Source organism: Chaetodon trifascialis, chromosome 20 (genome assembly GCF_039877785.1).
Source record: "Chaetodon trifascialis isolate fChaTrf1 chromosome 20, fChaTrf1.hap1, whole genome shotgun sequence".
NCBI lineage: Eukaryota > Metazoa > Chordata > Actinopteri > Chaetodontiformes > Chaetodontidae > Chaetodon > Chaetodon trifascialis.
Genome location: NC_092075.1, coordinates 7259944 through 7278606, shown reverse-complemented (window position 1 = coordinate 7278606; position 18663 = coordinate 7259944). Strand labels below are relative to the sequence as shown.

The window sequence follows — 18663 nt, the reverse complement described above, 5'->3', positions numbered from 1 at the left end:
TTGATAATTCTGAATTTGATGCCAGCAACACGTTTTAAACAAAACCATGATGTGCAAATAGGTTTAAATCAAGGGAAACTCCTCCATTCATGGGCATTAATGACCTGACTGCTGATGCTTAATCATGTGTAGAAAATCAAAACTTAATAAGGATTTACAGATGGGAAATAAAGCAGAGTGATAATTTGTTAATCCTTTCTGACAATACTCAATGAAAACAGTACAAAGACGATATATTAAATGTTTGACCTCACCTTGATTTTTGTAAATATATGATTATCATCAAATTAGTTTGGCTATCTCGGCTGCGCTTTGTATTTACTGCTAATTAGCTAAAGTTAGCACGCTAACTTTAAGATCATGTAAGATGGTTAAAATATTAAACATTTTACCTGCTAAACATTAGCAGGTTAGCATTTAGCTCAAGTACAGCCTCACAGAGCTGTTAGCATTGCTGACTTTTGGTCTTGTTTAAAGTGGTTTATAATACATTACAACTATACCATGTCGTTTTCAGCATATATAAGGATAATTTAAGTGTTTCTTAATGCATCTGTTTACAGCTATAAGACACCTGTAAGGATTTGTTCATGTGTAATTGTACAGCTACTTTACACAGCACTGTGCCAGCTGTTTATGCAACAGTTATGAGATGACAAAACACAGAAATAAATACTTAAAATGTGGAGTAAAATAATAAGAGCTTATAAATGTCTCTATATTTGCTCACCACCACATAGCATTATATTATTTATTAGGTGTATACTGCTTTGAAATGTTAAGTAGGGGGTGTTAAAGTCCTCCCATTAAGGACCCTAACCTGTAATTGCTGGGAGTATTAGACATTATGATGTTTAAGTCACCACTGAAGACACATATTCCATTAAACTCGCTGCTCTTCTTCGTTGGTGCAATTAGCCTTTTGTGTGAATTCGAAATCAATGCTACAAATCTACGTCCTGCAGCTGCTCACCTAAAGTAATCCTGAGAGAAGAGCAGAACATCTCACATGATAAAAAACACCAGAGTCATTTGTGTGGTCTGTTTATGTAAATTGTTCAGGTGGAGGATTTGTCAGATTCCGACGTTTGACTGAATCAGAACAGATAAACGGAGGCAGACGTCTGCTCTGAGTTCTCATCACCAACAGTTCAGCGTTTTCTCATACAAAATTGCACATTTCAAAACACAGGGTTTTTTTTGTTGTTGTCGTTGTCAGTTCAGCTTCGTGGAATGGGACAGTGGCAAATTTCAACTTCTGAAAACAAAATCGAAGAATCTGACCGACCGAAAATACTGTAAAGAACATGTTACATCATGTTGAAAAGTCTCACGCTAGCATTCGCACGCAACAATTTCCTGTTCAAATCAAAAATCTGCATCTCAATTAAAACAAACTTCCAACAAAACCAATTTTTTTCAAGCACAATAACTTACAATCTGAAAATAATCAAACAAAGACAAATTATCAAAACTGACATTCCCTCATTTACACACTTTCACTTCGGAAGCGAATTTCATCAAAAGAACTTCTTTGCTGCTGCTTCTTGATGACTCCTGCAGGAGAAAAAAAGAGGTTCAAAGCATTAGAGTCGTTTAAACCCACGGCACACAAACGAACAGCTGCGTGAAAACGACGGCGTCTTACTTGTACATGACGTAGCAGAAGAACAGGACTGACTGGATGACGATGAAGATTACAAAATGAACGGTGGATAAGCAGGAAGGCATGGGAGGCACCTCGGGACACTTCATCACCTTCTCTGCAGGATTCTGTGCGTGAAAACGGACAGAGGACAGTTCAGTCAGCTGAATCTGGTTTAGAAACCGCTCTATGTGAGATCCCAGCCTCTGATCCGTACCTGAGCGTTACGCTGCACCAGGTGCTCCACGTCTCGTTTGACCGTGTGCAGGTGCTCCTTGATGTCGTTGAAGTGCTGAATGGTCTCGTATGATCCCATACCGACGGCATTACCCTGGTGCTGGGCCGAGCCGATCTGCTTCAGGGAGTCGTAGAAGGAGTTTCTGCAGCCACGAAGAGGATAAACACTCAGTGACGCTTTACAGGGTGGAAAAAACGCTTCCCCAGAGGACTGAAATACATAATCTTCAGTGCAACAGTGTTTAATGCTAAATAAATACCCCAGCAATACACTCAAAATACTTCCTTTTCACAATCGGATATATGTGTTGAGTGAATTCATGTTGGGAAACATGATGTGCAGTAAATATGCTGCGTGCTATCGTTTATTTACAGTCCGACAAATTGTCCCAAATTAATCTTTTAATCTCTATTCACTGGAGGCTACATATTCTCAAAGTTTGAAAAACAGAAAATTACCATCTGATAAAAGAGGTCATGATTGCCAAATTAATCCCTTATAAAAACATGTTCTTACAACAGATTACAAATACAGGAGGTTAAGAAACGGAGCACAAGAGGAGCGTTATCTGGAGTCTGGAGTCTATCTGTACTTCTGTCTTGTTTTAGTGCATTTACAGCAGTGGTTCTAACCTGAGATTGGATTTAGTCTTTAATTTGCCACAATATTAAACTTTCATGCAACAAGTCACTTTCTACAAGGCACAGCCAGTTAGCTTAGCTTAGCATAATGACTGGAATCAGAGGGGATAGCTAGCCTGGCTCAGTCCAAAGGAAAGTCCCATCAGCACCTCTTCAGCTCAGTAATTAACACGTTATTTGTCATTGGTTTGATCTGTACAAACACCTCTAAGCATGACAGTTTCACTGCAGGAACTTTAATACATCTCTCCTTCAGAAAGACATCGAAATACACAATCCAAAACCAGTCCTGGCTCAGCAGTAATAAAATGTCAAATCTGCATCTTCTCTTTCAATTTCATCACTAAAAAACAGTTTAGATCATCCTCAGAAGAGAATGAAGACGCCCAAAGCCTGGATCATATTTCCCAACAAAATGCAATTTCTTAAAGTTGATGACTCACAGAGAGAAAGCAATAAGTTTCCCTTATCATCTTAAACACATCTAAGACGATTAGAAAGGAAAAAAAAAGTCACGACAAATGAAAGGAATTCCAGCAGCGTAAGTAGGAAGGCCCTGACGGGGGGGACAGTGGCAAGACATCAATTGGAGGTAAACCGTGTTTTGCCTGCGTATGACAGATGTATTTAAAGACGACTAATCTGATAAGGACAAAATGGTGCTAAGATGTGGCCTTTTCTTGCTCGGCCACATGGCCGAGGCCTGAAAGGATGGACAGAGATGACATAAAAACAAAATCTAATTTGTTTCACAGAGACGGGGTGGGGGGTGGGGGGGATCTCCCTTGAGAAAGTAAGTGAGCATTTATTAAAGCCTACATCTAATCTTCATCTGCTACAAGTGACCCATTTATGAGCAGAACTGAGATGACTGAGATGAAGTCCGATCATAAACCGTGTGTGTAAACGACGGGTCAGAATAAACTGAGCACTTAATCTACAAAGTAATACAGATCAGCCGCACATTAGCACATTAGAGGGAGCAGCTGCAGCCTTTTGCCAGGGTCTGAACTTATTTACCGTCAATCAGCTTACTCCTGTGCACCACCTTATCTTGAAACTGCCACTTGGATAATGTGCCACCTTAAATTTGGACTCACTTATACGACCTTTTCTGAGAGAGAGAGAGAGAGAGAGAGTCTGGGTCTCTGAGTTACGGGTCAGCGTTATAATAAAGAAAATCATGTATGCAAAGTCATCTGAGGATGAATGTCCTGTTGGATTTAGGGCATAGAAACAGCTTGGTTCTTTTATGATACAAGAGATTAATGTTACATAAAATAAAATCTTTAATATCTTGTGATTCTGATTAATTCTTAATGCAGATGGTGCGTTGAAATTAAGACGCACAATCAAACCGCGGCTGCAGGACAAATACGCCGAGACTGAGAACGAACATATAGATAAACACTATTTATTGGAAGTAAGCAAGACTTTTCTCGATGTTTAACAGCTAAACACACACGTCAGAAGAGTTGGTAGAAATGAGAAGTCAAGTTGGTTAATTCATAACTTAATCATCGCTGAAACTGAGAAACAACATTTAAATCCCTCCAGAAGAAGACATTTTCTTAATCCATCGCGTGCTCACAATGGCTAATCCCACAAGCACCTTAGGAAAGCAATACAAAAGCACAAATATGTTCAACACAAGCTCCAAACATCGAAAAATTACATTCGCATTCATTATTATATATCATTACATTCCTAATCAGGCTGACTTACTGTAAGTACCAAAATCAAAGCGTTATTTGAGTCTTTGCTGTGGAAGGCACAATATCATAAAATCTCTTAAGCTGTATTATCTTAAAATCTGTGCAGGCCTTCATCTGAGAGCGGTGAGGAGACATTTTTAAAATGAAAGAAGAAGACCACAGCTGGATCTTACCACACCTTCCATGCTGCACGTCTCAGGCGTGACAGACTTCAAAATCTTTAAACCGCTGATTGAGTTTAAGGAAAAGCTGTTTTTCAGGTCTGAATTGTGCAACTCCTGAAATGTAATTAAGCTTTTTTATATCATCACTACAAATGAGTAAAATGGTTTAGAGCTGAGATCGAGGCAGCGTGATGATTATCCCATTTAGTGCTGAGGCTTTTAGCGTGCGTGTGTGTGTGTGTGTGTGTGTGTGTGTGTGTGTGCGTGCGTGCGTGCGTGCGCTGGCTGTGGAGGGAGCTGTTACTGCAGCTGGATTATCAGGCTGGCAAACACCTGTGATGTTGCAGCCACTACATCCTGAGATTAAAATATGATTTGAGGGATTACCGTGTCAGGATTTCCCTTGTTTTTCTGGAGTATCACGAATCTCTCTTCATGTTTGTTGCGAAAACAACAGCTAGTTTTTAAAGACCGACCGACCGAGCAACAACAACGACACCGTTGTTACTTACCTCAAATCGTTGAGGTTTTTGAGGACCTCCTGCTGGGAGGCCACGAGCGAGCCCAACTGTTGTTGGCTGGCAGTGTCCAGCTGGAGGAGAAAGACAACACAGTGGTCTGAAGGTTAAACACTGCAGCGCTGATGCCTGATGATAAAGCAGTCATAAAAGAAGGTTTATTAGCTTCCATAAGCTGTCATTAAACCAGCTAACCTCAGCAGGAGCACACAGAAGGTTCGAAAGCGAAATCAGTGTTTGAGCAGGTTGACACTGATGGTGATGTGAAAACATCTTTACGTCAACAAACAACGCGCTCACCTGTCCCGACTCGGCGTTCGTCCCCTTCTTGGCGACCTCATCGGTGATGACGGAAACGTAGCGCCGCTGCTCGTCCAGGATCATAGCGAGCTGCCGGTGCAGCTGTTTGATCTCCAGGTGGATCCGGTTCTGGCCTTCAAACACCTGGCGGATCTCCCGGTCGTTCACGCTCTCGTACAAATCCTCAACTGACGACGGACATAAAGACATCCAAATTAAAAACAAGTCAAAGCTACAAAGCTCTCATGAGCTGCTGCAAATGTCATGTTTGGGAACATCTCTGAGTATATTTAGTATAAACTTTAAACTGGGTTTGCTCAGATAATAGAGTAAAATAATAAAGTTCATGATTCTTTTTTGTCCGACGTGTTTTACATAACCGCTTTCAGAAACTAACTTGGCTCTCCTTGGACGTCCGGGTGCTCCTTCTGAAACTCCTCTTTCTTTTTGTCGAGCTCTTGCTGGAAGTTCTGAAATTCCTCCTGGTACTTGTCCTTCTCTTCTTTAGGAATCTCAAATTCAGGTGGGGGCTTCAATGGGAAAGACAAAAAAAAAAACCCCTCTGTGAACTCAATAGAGGCTGTGCTTAAGGCTACGCAGTGCACGTGTATGAAGCACACACACACACACACACACACACAGGATCGTGGAAAATGTAGTTACCGGCTGCTGGCCTGGCTCTGAGAGTCTGAAGAGCAAGAAGGACAAAACGTCGTGGTCATCTGACGGAGGAAAGAAATGAGAAAGTTAGAAAGTAACAGAAATAAACATATTAAAAAAGATGCCGACATCACTCTCAGCCAGGCCGCGGCACGTTTAGTTCAGCTCAGCTTTGACCACCAGCCTGATTTCTGGATGAGTCTGGATCACGGGGACTGAAGCGTTTTAGTTAGAGGACGCTTTAAAGCTTTTTAACACAGAGAACAGAACACAAACCTGCTAAACCACCCGTGGCGGCTGAAATGCCAAAGAAGCCCTCGCTGGGAATGATCATGTTGTCCACCTTGGTGCAGAACTCGTAGTCCTCTTTGTCCGGAGTGAAGCCGTTGTTGATCATCACCTGAGGAGGAAGACGGAGCAATGATGCAGCGAGAGAAAACACCACCGACCGCGCTGACCGTCGCACATTATGGCCGAAAAGCGCCAGCGTTTAATGAGGCAGAACGTAGTTAGCGCTCGACGTGTGTGTGTTCACGGCTTCTCCTACCGTCAGCGTCTTCTTGTAGTACGTTATTTTGGCTCTGACAGGATACGGTTTGTTGCGGAAGTCTCGTAAACACGTGCCGAGGGCCTGTGTGCTGCCGTCACTGGATCAAAACAACACACAGAATCTGATCAGTCATCTGTAGACAGCACTGCGCTCCACGCAGACATGAGCAGGGAGAAACGGAGCGTGATTGGAGTTTATTAAATAAGTGAATAACATGCATGTTTTTGTAAACACTTGTTTAGCGGTGCAGTAAACAGTGTGAACTCTAAGACAAACTGGAATGGCACTGAAAAAGTGATTTAAAGCTTTCACTGGCCCGGGGGAGATTAGGAAAGATAGAGGATTATTTACTTTCCAAGCAAATATAATCATATTTCCTAATCTTCTTTAAGTTGTTAAAATTTGAGTTGGTGACGACGTCAGAGCAAAGAGAGACAAGTGTTTACTTACTTCTGGTGGTCATAAACAAGGTTGCCATTGTTTCCCACAACAATTATAGCCGGGTTATTTTTCTGCAATGGAGGGGAGAAAACAAGGAAGCTGCATTAATCCTTTTTATTCATCTGCAGAGCGGAGGTGGCTTTGCTTTTAGGTAATCTTATTCCAAAATATCCACCCCGTACCTGAGCACAAATAAGTAATATTCACATAGAAACTGAGCCATGAAAGATTTGTTTTGCATGGCAGCGACAGACAGATCTACAATCCAAACCACATTTATATGAACGTACATAATAAACATGGTTGTATTCTCTCCAGCCAGCATCAACATGCTGATATGAATGCAGAGTCTGCAGGCGAGGGACAAAGCTTTGGTGTCGGAGAGGTTCTGGTTTTCATTTGTAGGCCGTTTGTGGTTCGAGTAATATTGATCAATCGTGTCTGAGCAGGTTTTGGTTGCATGCAGGTGTCTGCATTAGCCGAAATGTCAAGGTGTTGTCGAGTTTGAATGTCAAGTTCCTAATCGAACTGAAAACAATGACCGGCGCAGAGAAGAGGAAGTCCTGGCCTCAATTCAGTGGCTACACCAAAGAAGCCCCAAGACATCAGCCGTTGTCCCCAGAGGCGAAACCGCCGACAGACCAGAGCTGCTCAGCCACTCTCTCTGAGATACACAGTCATTGATGTTCAAGGTGAAATGATTCTTGGAAATGTGACACCGACCTTTCCGTCATTGTCAAAAGAGTCAAAGAAGACTCCGACTCCATTCCACTGGTCGGCGGCGCCGTACACTGGACCGTCGAGGCCTTGTGTGGCGGTGAACCACACAGCCTGTGACAGAGAAAATGAGGTGCAAATATTAGTTAATAAAGTATTTTATGTACTGATCTGCAGTCGTCACACTGTGATACAATGAAAGAAAAACAGTATTATAAAGGGTACACTGAAAAACCTCAAACTACTTGCAGCCCAATCATTTCTGGAGCATCCAGTCATGTGATCAGTACATCATCTCCTCTGCTCAGTGTGTGTAATTGTGCTTAAACACTGCTAAGAAAGGACAGTGTTTATGCTGTTCAACCGTCGTCAGGTGAGGAAATGCTTGTCATTCAACCCTGTGGGCATTGACGCGCCTCGTGAAACAGGACGCGCACCTTTCCTTCAGTCTGTCTCCGTGTGCGATGTGGAAAGTCTGACAGGCAACGCGTGCTCAGTGTTTTAGGACTTAAGAAGCGAGTTCTCACTGTGTCTACAGATAACCATTACGTCTCAACATGTAGGGAAGTTTGGTTTGAGGTTTGCTTTATTCTTTGTAATGAGGATGCATATCATTTGGGTGTAATCTGCAGGGTTGTGCAGATCAGGGCTGGATATTGTTTTGATATCCGCTGCGATCAGAGCTCCAGAAATAAGCTCTTTAGTTTAACACACTGCCTCCGTGACCAACACCAAAGTTTTCAGCCCTCCTTACCAAACCGTCCGCACCCATTCTGCCTCTTCCAGAGACTCTGAAGGTCACCTCGGCCTCCCAGTGTTCAAAGCTGACTCTGTTTTTGGTCCACACGGTGCCCCTCTGACTCCTGAGGGAGGGCGTAATGCGCACCTGGTCTGCACTGGGAATAGCATCTGGGATGGAGAGGAGAGATGGAGGGAGGGAGTGAACAGGGTTTTAGTAGCATGTTCGATGTCCTCCATGAAAATAATTCGCAGTTCAGTAACATATGTTTCACATGGAGCTGATGTGAAAATGTCACGCCAATTAGTAGTCTTGTTATCATTGGCAGGGTGTGCCTATTATCTAATCTTTATCCTGCCTCAGTGCCTGATTCAGACAATCCTGATTATTTTCCTCAGATATATTTGTACTATCCAGGTGTACTCAGCGTTACATAAAGATGGATTAATGGTTCACGTCTCCCTCTGAAACGTGCTGCTCGTCTCTGTTTCAGATCATCGTAACTTGAAAAACTTTAAGTGTTGGAGTGCTGGGAAACAAAACCAGCAGAAAAGCCCTGATCTGTTCTCTCAAAATGGCCCGATCGAGTCTTACATCGTCTGTGTGCACAGGTCAGAGTAATCAACGAGTCAATACTGCTGCTTTTCTTTGTCTTATGTGACAGTACACTGCAGCACTTTAGGTTTTGGACTGCTGGTCAGACTAAACAAACAACTTGGGCGTCCCGGTAGTCTACAGGTTTACGCTGACCCTGTAATCACAACGTCCACAGAGTCCAGCTACAGTCTCGTCTCCGCTTGCTTCTTGTCATTATAGAGGCGTTCCCTGTCACCTCTATACTGCCCTCTTTCTAACAAAGGAAAGGAAAAAAATCCTCAAAAGACACTTTAAGATGTCATCTCTGACTCCGGGAAGTTGTGATGGACGTTTTTTAATTTCTGGACTAAATGATCAATCGCTAATCAACATAATCTATAGTTGCAGGCCCAGATCAGTGCCGATTTTCAGTGTAATGTCATGCTGCTTTTATTGAGCGCTCAGGTCAGCAGCTGGACAGGTCAGTGTGTGATGCAAGACTCCCGAGGCCCGAGTTTGGCAAGAGGAAAGTTCAACACCTCAGCTGCATGAGTGTGCACAGACTGCAGCCTTTAGCGTGCTCTTTTTAGGACACGTCTGAGCAGCACTGCGCCTCTAACGTAACGCCGGGGTGCTTAAATACACACATTCTCTTACGCAGTTCTGAATGGGCAAAGCAAACGGCTGTCACTTCTCGACATCCTGAACGGAAACGCGGTCCGTTACGAACCGACAACACGAGCGACCTCGGCTGTCCTCGTCTCCAGACACGAGCGTTAACGCCAAGTTCAGACACAACAGGCGACCAGCGGCTCCGCGATGCTGACAGCTGGACGCAAACTTACTTCCAGTGTGGATCCAAAACGGGATACTGCCGTCGGTTTGAGACAGGTGCGGTCCTTTGAAGCTGTATTTGTACTCGAACCGGCGGTGAGGAGGCTCTTCAGACGTCGAGGCGCCTGCGGTCACTTCGGCGACACTGCGGTGAAATATTAACGTTGTGAGGAAAGTTAATATCAACACACGAGCGCTCGCAGCCCGGCGCTGTGCTATGGACACCGCCATGTTTCGGTATCACTGCTGACGTAGCGCTGAGTCCACGAGCATGACGGGATGCCTGTAGGGCCAACAGGGCGTTTTCTGATTGGACGTTTTTTTGGTCCTCTTTTCTGTTACAGCTGAGGTTGATAAGAGGGGCCTGCTGTACGCGAGTCACGTTGTCAAGTAAATAAATAAAATACACATTATATAATATAGCTATATGCCACTTTTCATACATATCCACATATATGCAGCTCAGAAAAAAGCGACCTTAGCGCTGACCTTGTTTATGTTTTTAGCATTGTGCATGTTTGGATTTTGTGGATTTTATCTTATCTTAATCTTATTTTTTGAATCTTATCTGACATAAATGATATATGGGCCCTCAGCCATGAGAGAAAAAAAATATGCTTTCATTTTTGCCAGACAGACATGTGACACAAAGCTTGAACCCATCTCTGGATGTTGATTTTTAGGCAGAATAAAATAAAAGTTGTTTCCAAGAATATTAAGCCTATTGATTGATTGTTTTATTGGTGAGATAGCTGGGCAGGTGGTGATTGGTGGGCAAGTGGCAGTGCACTGTATTGATTGGCTAATGGTCAAGATGGCTAGGCATAGCGGTTTTTCTGCAGTTTTGCTTGATATTTGAGTTTCAGTTTCAGGGTCCTGGTGTTGTGTGTGCTGATTCACTGTGACACTGTCATGGGACTCGCTGGGGCTCTTGAACGCAGCCGTTGATGTTTTACTATGACAGTTCAAACAAAAGCAGGTTGCGCATTGTGACTTAGTCCTGTGGGGCCGGCGCGTAGAGGGGCCCAATATGTCAAAATCTAGTTTTAAGACTTTAATTATTTTAGTTTATTTTGTGCTCACATGCATAAATAAAGTTATTTTCAATCAAATAACTACAGGAACATATCAAAAACATGTTTTCAAAAGACATAAACTACTTCAAAATACATTTAGCCAATACTTTGTATGTTAATAGTACAGTATAGTATATTTGTGTATTAGAACATGTAGCCTAAGTAACGGGTATTTTCTGTCTATCCCAGATGCCCACCCAACCTCCCACTACTAATAATACTAATACAAGCACAAATACTGACACTAATACACGACTACTAATAGCCCACTAATGGTAGTACTGATGTAACGCTAATGCTCATACTAATCCTAATATTAATGCTAATTCTGCTGTTACTGCTGATACTAATGGACCAGTAGTACTAATGCTAATGCTAACACAAATAGTTTGCTATGCTAATACCAAAGCAAAGGCAAATGTAATAGCCTTCTAATACAGGTAAGACAAATGTTAACATAATACTAATACTATGCTAATACAATTATCAGTGCTAACACTTATGCTAAAGGTAAAAGTAGACCTAATGCTAATACTAACACAACTCTTAGTGCTGATAGTCATAGGTTAGTAATACTAACGGTATGGTAATACTATTAGTAATACTAACACTAATGCAAGCAGTATTACTAATACCAAAACTAAGCTACTGCTAATGCTAATACATATGCCTACACACCCGCAGATTGGATCTGGATCTACTGTGAATGTGGCTCCTTTAATCATATTTGAAATGTGTTTTTGTAGTTAAATATCTGTATTTCTCATCCTATCTCAGTGGGCAAATGAGAACAAAGTTAGTTTAACGTGTGAAGAAAGCTATGGTGTGTGACCTCTGACACATACTATTACTTTCTTCACAGAGTTCACCAACAAAGTCTATGGAGAGTCTTGGTCTACAAAAAATGTGTGTAACAAGCAGCAAACATATCAGGTATGTCAAAACTCCACGCAGAGGTTTTAGTCCTTTCAGCCGCTGTATTCCCTCTGTTCTTGATCAGCTCGTAAGCTTGCATAAGGTCAGCGAAAGGTTAGCTGACACAGCCGTGCTGGCTGCAGGAGCTTTCACTCCAGTCTGAAAGCCTCAGTGGGAAACAGGAGATGACACAATTATGTGCCACTCGCTTTCTATTTACTCTCACCAGCTTCCTCCCATTGCTTCTTGAGGTGCAGCATCACTTACTGTGAGGGCCTGTGATTACGGGTTCACCAACAAACCCTGCAACATAACAGCCTATTGTGGCAACACTAATCTAGGGATTTTGACTATTCTGGCAAATGATCAGCAAAAGGCAAAAACTGATCTGTACGGGTTCACACTGATAAGGTTTCAAGCTGTGGTCATTTCATATATAAGGGATATTTTTTATATAGTCGAGAGGCACATATGAACTCCGACGATCTTTTACTTTGCCCTTCATGACTGAGAATGTAGTGAATCCACAGTGCGTTATAATGAATGAATCATCAGGCTTTCTTGTACCAGAATAACAGGCTGCACCGATGAACAATGAAAAACTATGTTAAGCATGTTTCCCTCTCTGTGTTGAAAGGGTTAATGTCAAGTGTCATAATAAAATCCAGTCTATGACAACAATGTCTAATTGCTGCTTCTTGTCAAACTGGTTCTTCGTAATATTTTAAGCACGCAGTAAATTTACACAAACACCTCCACCAGAGCAGCTTTAGGCTGTGCAGCTCTGAAAAGTAGCTATTTGGAAAGTTAGGGTGGTGCATGAGTGAGCTGATGCAGTTAAGAATGAGAGAATATTAGGAAAAGAAAGTTTTAAAACACACCACTAAAAACCTCCAGCAAAACAGCATCAGAACGCACACTAGAAATGCTAACTGCAGTAAATTAAATTATAAATGCAACTTTTAAGAACTTCTAACAGGTCGGCAGAGGAATTCGACAGCAGAGAAAATAGAGGCCTCCGTCCTTTTGTCTGAGGAAGTCCTCATTAGAGAGTTAAACCACACTCTTTGTTAGGAAATGTAGGATTTAAATAACAATGGCAATGCTAATGGATCCATTTAGGGGTGGACAATGGGAACCTGTAGGATGTTAATGGGTCACTGAGAGTGTGAATAGACTATCGCATGAGTCAGCACAAATATTTGGCCAGTGAATTATACGATGCTGTACAACGCAACAGCAAGCTGATCCGGAGCCTGAACTGTTGATATTTAAGTAATACTGCTTTGATATGCTGGGCCTGCATTTGATCACCTTACTGCATGTAGTTTGATCTGATTAATTCTTATATTTATTTGACCACAACAAATCTCATATTTAACATTTTCTACTCACCTCAGCTCGTTGTCTGTTGTAGTCCATCGTTTCAGTATTTGGAGATCCTGAATTGGCCTGATCACATAAAACAAATAACAGTTGTTGTGCACGAGGCTACTTGTCCCTGGAGGATGTGGCCATCTAAAGATGTTTGCATTGCCCATGTCACATTAGGGGGAAAGGGAGAGTGGCTTGTCACCTCCCGGTGTGACACCATGGCTTAGTTAAATAAAGCCTGCTGCTTCACTGTGTTTTTTCATACCTGGAAAGTACAAAGCAGTTCATTAACACACGAACAAAATGTCTGCTGAGATGACAGCATGCTGAGGAAATGTCCTGTGGTTGAACCCGCTGTGCTCTTCAGTTTGCCACCATGATGCAAATCCCCAACTGGCTCCAGAGGACCAGCAGAGGAGTGTGATTCTTAAGTTCAAACTGCGATGTGATGGACACGCAACCGGCGGGAGACACAGTTTACTATTTGATTTGCGATAACGTCAAACTAGAACGATTGCTCCACATCAGAGCTGCATAGACGGGCTTCGCCGCTGTATTATTTGTTGGCTCGGTTCTGCGCACATAGGCCACATACTCACCCTCAACAATGCAGGAGGACTAAACCTTTATTTCAGATTGCTTCAACACGGTCCAGTGTGGTCCTGGGGAAGAGAGGGCACTTATTGTCCACTAAGGACTTTGCCACATTCATTTGAAGAGCAGCCCTCACTCATTATTAACAGACACACTAAACGATGGGCCCCAAACAATACAGAACAGATCCCTTTATGCACACAAGTGCTCAACGTTTCGGCAACCACTGTGCGCCCTCCACCACTCCCTCTTCTTTTCAGATACCTGCACATAAGTGAAAGATGTGGAGGACACAAAAGATATTCTCAACTTTCCTTTTCTCCCCATTCTGTGAAACAGGCCCATTTTAAAGCTTTTATTTGTGCAAAGCCTCTCATTAACTCCGCTCATGCTGCCTCCCTCGGCTTGCCATTGCTTAAGTACTGGGTGTTGTAAAAAAGCTACCAATTAGTCCCTCATCAGCTCCAATTAGAGGAGACAAAGCCTGAGTAAAGATAACTCGATGAGAGGGAGAGGTGGAAGGGTGAGGGCTGTGTGTTTTTGTGCGCCGAGGTGTGTGCGGGCTCGTGTTTGTGTACATGTGTGCAGGCCGGGCCGGCACAACATAGTTTGTAATAATTGAAGAACTTGTGGCCATTGAGTGCGACCCACTGCAGCACAGGTCCTTTCACTCTCCAGGCTCCTCAGCGGACCCTTTTCTCAGGGCCAAGTGTTGTTGTGCTGGGAAGACAGGCCCCCCAGGAGTCCCAGAAAGAGAGCCATTCATTCATCCTCTCTACCTGTTTGCAGCATATAAAGCACTCAGGACCAGGCCGATCTCTCATTATTGTCTCCTTCACTCTCAATACTTCCTTAAACTTAGGCTCCGACAAGAGCAAGCCCTTTTAGAGGGGGGAAATAGGGGATGTATGTTAAGGGGGTGCCTTTCGCCTCATTAGAATTGAATTTGCACTGTCTTGTAATTACGTTGGAGGGCAACAATGTGTTTTTTCATCATAATCTCCACTGAATGGGGGGTTTTTGGGGCAGTTAATTTGCTGCCCACACTAATGCATTAATTAATGAACTGGGTAACACTAATTTTCTCTATGCCGCCTACACCTGTTTGTTTCTTCCATCAGTTTCCAACAGTTCTGGGCAGCCGCTGCTAATAAAATTACCTCATAAAGCCCTTTATTGCAGCACAGTAACCCACTCATTCATTTGCTATTAAGCATTTTCTATGGACGGGGGCTGGTGTGTGATGGTTCCCGTTCAGTGTTGCATCTTTTTGTGGGTAGTTCTAAATAATGAGGGGGGACAAGCAGGGAGATATAATTAGGAACAAGGGGGCACTTCAGCAAATATTTGAAATCTTTTAAGGCTTGCCCTTGTATGATGGTGATTAATTACTTCCAGAAGGGATTTTGGAGAAATATGTTGCCAAGTTTTGTTTTTTTTTCCCTCCTGGACGAGATGACCCGAGCTTGTTAAAAGGATGTGCACAGGATTTTAATTTCGGCCCCGTCTTTAATCAAATGCAATTCATGACATGTATGCTTCTCTGAAAACGGGCTCGTTGTGAAACAAATATACAACATGTAAACAATGATGTAGTGTTTAATGGAGGAGCACTTGGCATGTGCTGAAAACAACAAATCTGTTTCTGTTCATGTTGTTGATCTGTTGTTAGTTTTTGGAGACTGTTTGATGGTGATGTTCCAAAACTGTATGAAAAAAGTGGATGAAAATGATTGTTTTGCTTCCAGGAACGAAATGTGACAGATTCTAAAAAAATGGTCAGAATAATTACTCTGACAGAAACGAGCCAAGTGCTTTAAATGTGTCTTTTTTGGGTTCATGTCATCAGCGGTGGCTGCCAGCCCCGTTGTCAAACATCTTTGAGTGGAAAGACGTTAAATGTTGTTGCACAGGAACATCTAATTTCTGTAACTGAGCTCAAACATAAACAAGAAAACACACATCACCCATGCTGAGAGAACATCTCCACAAAGCTTTATTCATGATTGTGTTTTGATTATCTTCAAGTGCTTCTGTGTGAACCACACTGCAGAGTTTAATGAGTTCACTGAACGCTGTGTGCTGTACATCAGTCCAAAGCTTGTAATCACTCAGCCCATACTGTACGTGACTGGCAAATGACTGCCACCTAGTGGATATAGAGGGGAATGGCTATCAGGGCACTGTACTGTACAAGTGTTCAGATCCTTTACTTACCTTGTGAAAATATACTGTTCACAGTCCAAAATGTCCAAAAAGGTTAGCAAATTCATTCTGTTTTATTTAAGTCTCGCACGGTCTCAACTTTCTGGAACCAGGGTCCTATAAGCGGATCATATATTTTCTATTTAAAATCTTCAAGTTATGGCTGAGAAATAAATCTACTGCAGTAAAAAGCCCAGTATTTACCACTGAAATGCAGTTGCCCAGAAGTATTAAGTGGCTCAAACTATAAATACTTACAGTATGGTTCATGAGCAAATGTAGTCACATTAAACGGCTGCATTTCATCGTGTGTGTGTGTGTGTGTGTGTGTGTGTGTGTGTGTGTGTGTGTGTGTGTGTGTGTGAGGGAGACATTTTTTAAAGGTGTAACACCTTTTGCTTAACTGTGTGTTACTAAGTGTGACTTTCCATTCCGTTATACTGTAGTTGTATGAAATCAGTTGGCACGTGTTTCCTCTTTCACTTTTTATGATCTGTTATGAAGACAAAACAGCATCATTTGCAGGACAGTCCGTTTTTTCCATTCCTCAACAATGTAGATATGAAAAAACCTGCATAAAAAAATGGAATAATCAACAGTAATTGTACTAAATGAGCTTTGAGAAGCTGAAATGACAGAATGTGTCAAATAAATGCTCTGCTCAGATGCAGTAAACCCTGTTTTTGTGCTGGGGCTGAGAGCAGGTGACGTGAGAGAATTGGATAAACCAGACTGAACGTTTCTTGAGCGGCTTGTTTTGAGTTTTATCGCCTGGTGTCGTTATTCATGAATATAAAAATGACACCACATTGTTTTGGTCAGACTCCCCAGATTGTATCTGCATAAATGTAAGTTATGAGTAAGAGAGACAAGGGAGAACAAAACAAGGGTGAAACAACACAGTTTATGGCTTTTGAAAAGTCCAAAACACAGCTGCACATCCAACGTCACAACCTCACTCTCACCCCAGAGACCGTGCATGGTCGGCCTCCTCCAGCTATGACTTCATGTGCGCTTTTTCAGGCAGATTTGAAAGGTTCAACAGTCACGAGCATCTGTAATTTAACCTTATTCTTATTTAGCATTTACAGACATGTAAGAAATGCTTGATAACAGAATATAATGTAGCTTTTTTATGTGTATGTACGTGTCAATACACTAAAAGAGTTGTAATAATCTTGTCTTCATTGGAGAAGCTAAAATAGCTTTACACTAATTAACACTTAATATTTCCTCATGTCTGCTTATGACTACATATTCACTGTGTACATAGTCCTTTAGAAGCACTAAATAGGGGGACTTGAAGTGAAGTGTTACCATTTGCCAAACGAAGATGCACTTTCTCCTCTAGTATGGAAAAAAACGTGTACTTCAGCTGCAGCACGAGCTGTATGATAAATAAGCCAAGATAAACACTCTTCTGCTGAGACTTTGCTTTTCTCGCCCTGTGCGTGTGATACAGAGGTTACGGAGTCACACTCAGTGCATTCAGAGAGTAAAGAACAAGTTATCTTCACAGTGCTTACGTCATTTTTAAATATCCTGACTGCCCTGAAGATATGAGATATTACACTTCTACACTGTGAGATAGCTACGTGAGATTATGTTGCCCTCTTGAATTAATAGGACCATAACTGGAAATCTTCCTTTTTTAAATATCACATTAAGCACACTGTAGCGTGTTAGAGTTTCATTAGTCAGTCTTGTTTCTCAGTGTTGTGGCCCTGCTGGGGAAAGAGCTCGATTATGTAAAGTGACCCACAGTTGTGGACGTTGAGAAGGTCTCCCTCTGGTGGATCAGTCCACTATCGTCCTGTGCAGCAGCTGAATGCGTGCAGTGAGAGAGACGGCCTGTCCCCCTGATCACCATCACTTTGTCCACTTATTAAAGCTTTGAACTGACCATTCTCTGCAGCTCAGATCACTTTCCTCTTAAACGACCGGCTTCATCCTTTTCCATCATCCGGCTTTGAAACTGACAACACTGTTCATGTTCATATCGTCACTTCTCCTCATGTCTTCAACACGAATGACACCATCAGGCTGATAAAGCTGCCGCGTATCGAAGAGTATGTCATGATTTACATGTGCTTTATCTTTTCCAGAAATAATTTGAGGTTAGTCCAGTAATCCATCAACAACTATTCTGATAATGAATTCATGGCTTTAGTCAGTTTTCAAGCAAAAATAATGAAAATATGTGACAACACTCTCAACACATTACTGCGTCTCTGTCATATATCATCAGATTAAACAAGACATTTGAAGACTGTCTTGCCAAACTGCATTTCAGTATTTTTCAGACATTTCATGCACAGAATGATAAAGTGACTAATAAAATAATCTCCACACTAACAGATTATAAAAAAGAATCATTAGTTGCAGCTCTACAAGCTGCTGCTTATCAATGGGTGGGAACACATCAGTAAACACAAATTAGAAATAATGAAATGCAAACACTCTTTTCCATTTCCTTCTAATTGTTTTTGCTTTGTTTCCTTGAGAACTGAAAACTACACCGAGGACTAGACTCACATTAGAGACACAAGGTACAAATTCTTAGCAGCCAATTCCAACATTTGAATCCCTCTTGTGAATTTACGGCTGATTACGTCAATCAATTGATTGTTTAGGTGGTGGAAAATTCACGTGAAAGCGAATGATGAAGAGGTAAAAGCTGCTTTCATGAGAGACTTGTTTAATGTGCTGTGAAGGAACCATAGTACGTTTCTGAAAATATCAAATAATAAAAAAAACATGC

General features: G+C 42.0%; 1 protein-coding gene across 1 annotated transcript; it reads right to left on the bottom strand.

Annotated features, from left to right (window-relative positions):
* Nucleotides 1-1156: 1156 nt before the first annotated feature.
* Nucleotides 1157-9994, bottom strand: lman1 (lectin, mannose-binding, 1). Its single transcript, XM_070989600.1, has 13 exons — nucleotides 9750-9994; nucleotides 8344-8498; nucleotides 7596-7703; nucleotides 6882-6943; nucleotides 6429-6528; nucleotides 6158-6281; nucleotides 5885-5943; nucleotides 5619-5751; nucleotides 5222-5409; nucleotides 4916-4995; nucleotides 1863-2025; nucleotides 1649-1773; nucleotides 1157-1557 (listed from the first exon to the last, which is right to left on the bottom strand). The coding sequence occupies exons 1-13, from the start codon at nucleotides 9967-9969 to the stop codon at nucleotides 1521-1523; spliced, it is 1554 nt and encodes a 517-aa protein (XP_070845701.1). The 5' UTR covers nucleotides 9970-9994; the 3' UTR covers nucleotides 1157-1520.
* Between the last annotated feature and the right edge of the window lie 8669 nt (nucleotides 9995-18663).

Excerpts from the sequence above, each read along its gene's own strand:
- lman1 (XM_070989600.1), bottom strand. The coding sequence starts at position 9,969 with ATGGCGGTGTCCATAGCACAGCGCCGGGCTGCGAGCGCTCGTGTGTTG. Across the intron at positions 5,410-5,618 it reads GGACGTCCAAGGAGAGCCAA|TTGAGGATTTGTACGAGAGC; the intron begins GTTAGTTTCTGA and ends GTCCGTCGTCAG. Across the intron at positions 1,558-1,648 it reads TTCTGCTACGTCATGTACAA|GAGTCATCAAGAAGCAGCAG; the intron begins GTAAGACGCCGT and ends TTTCTCCTGCAG.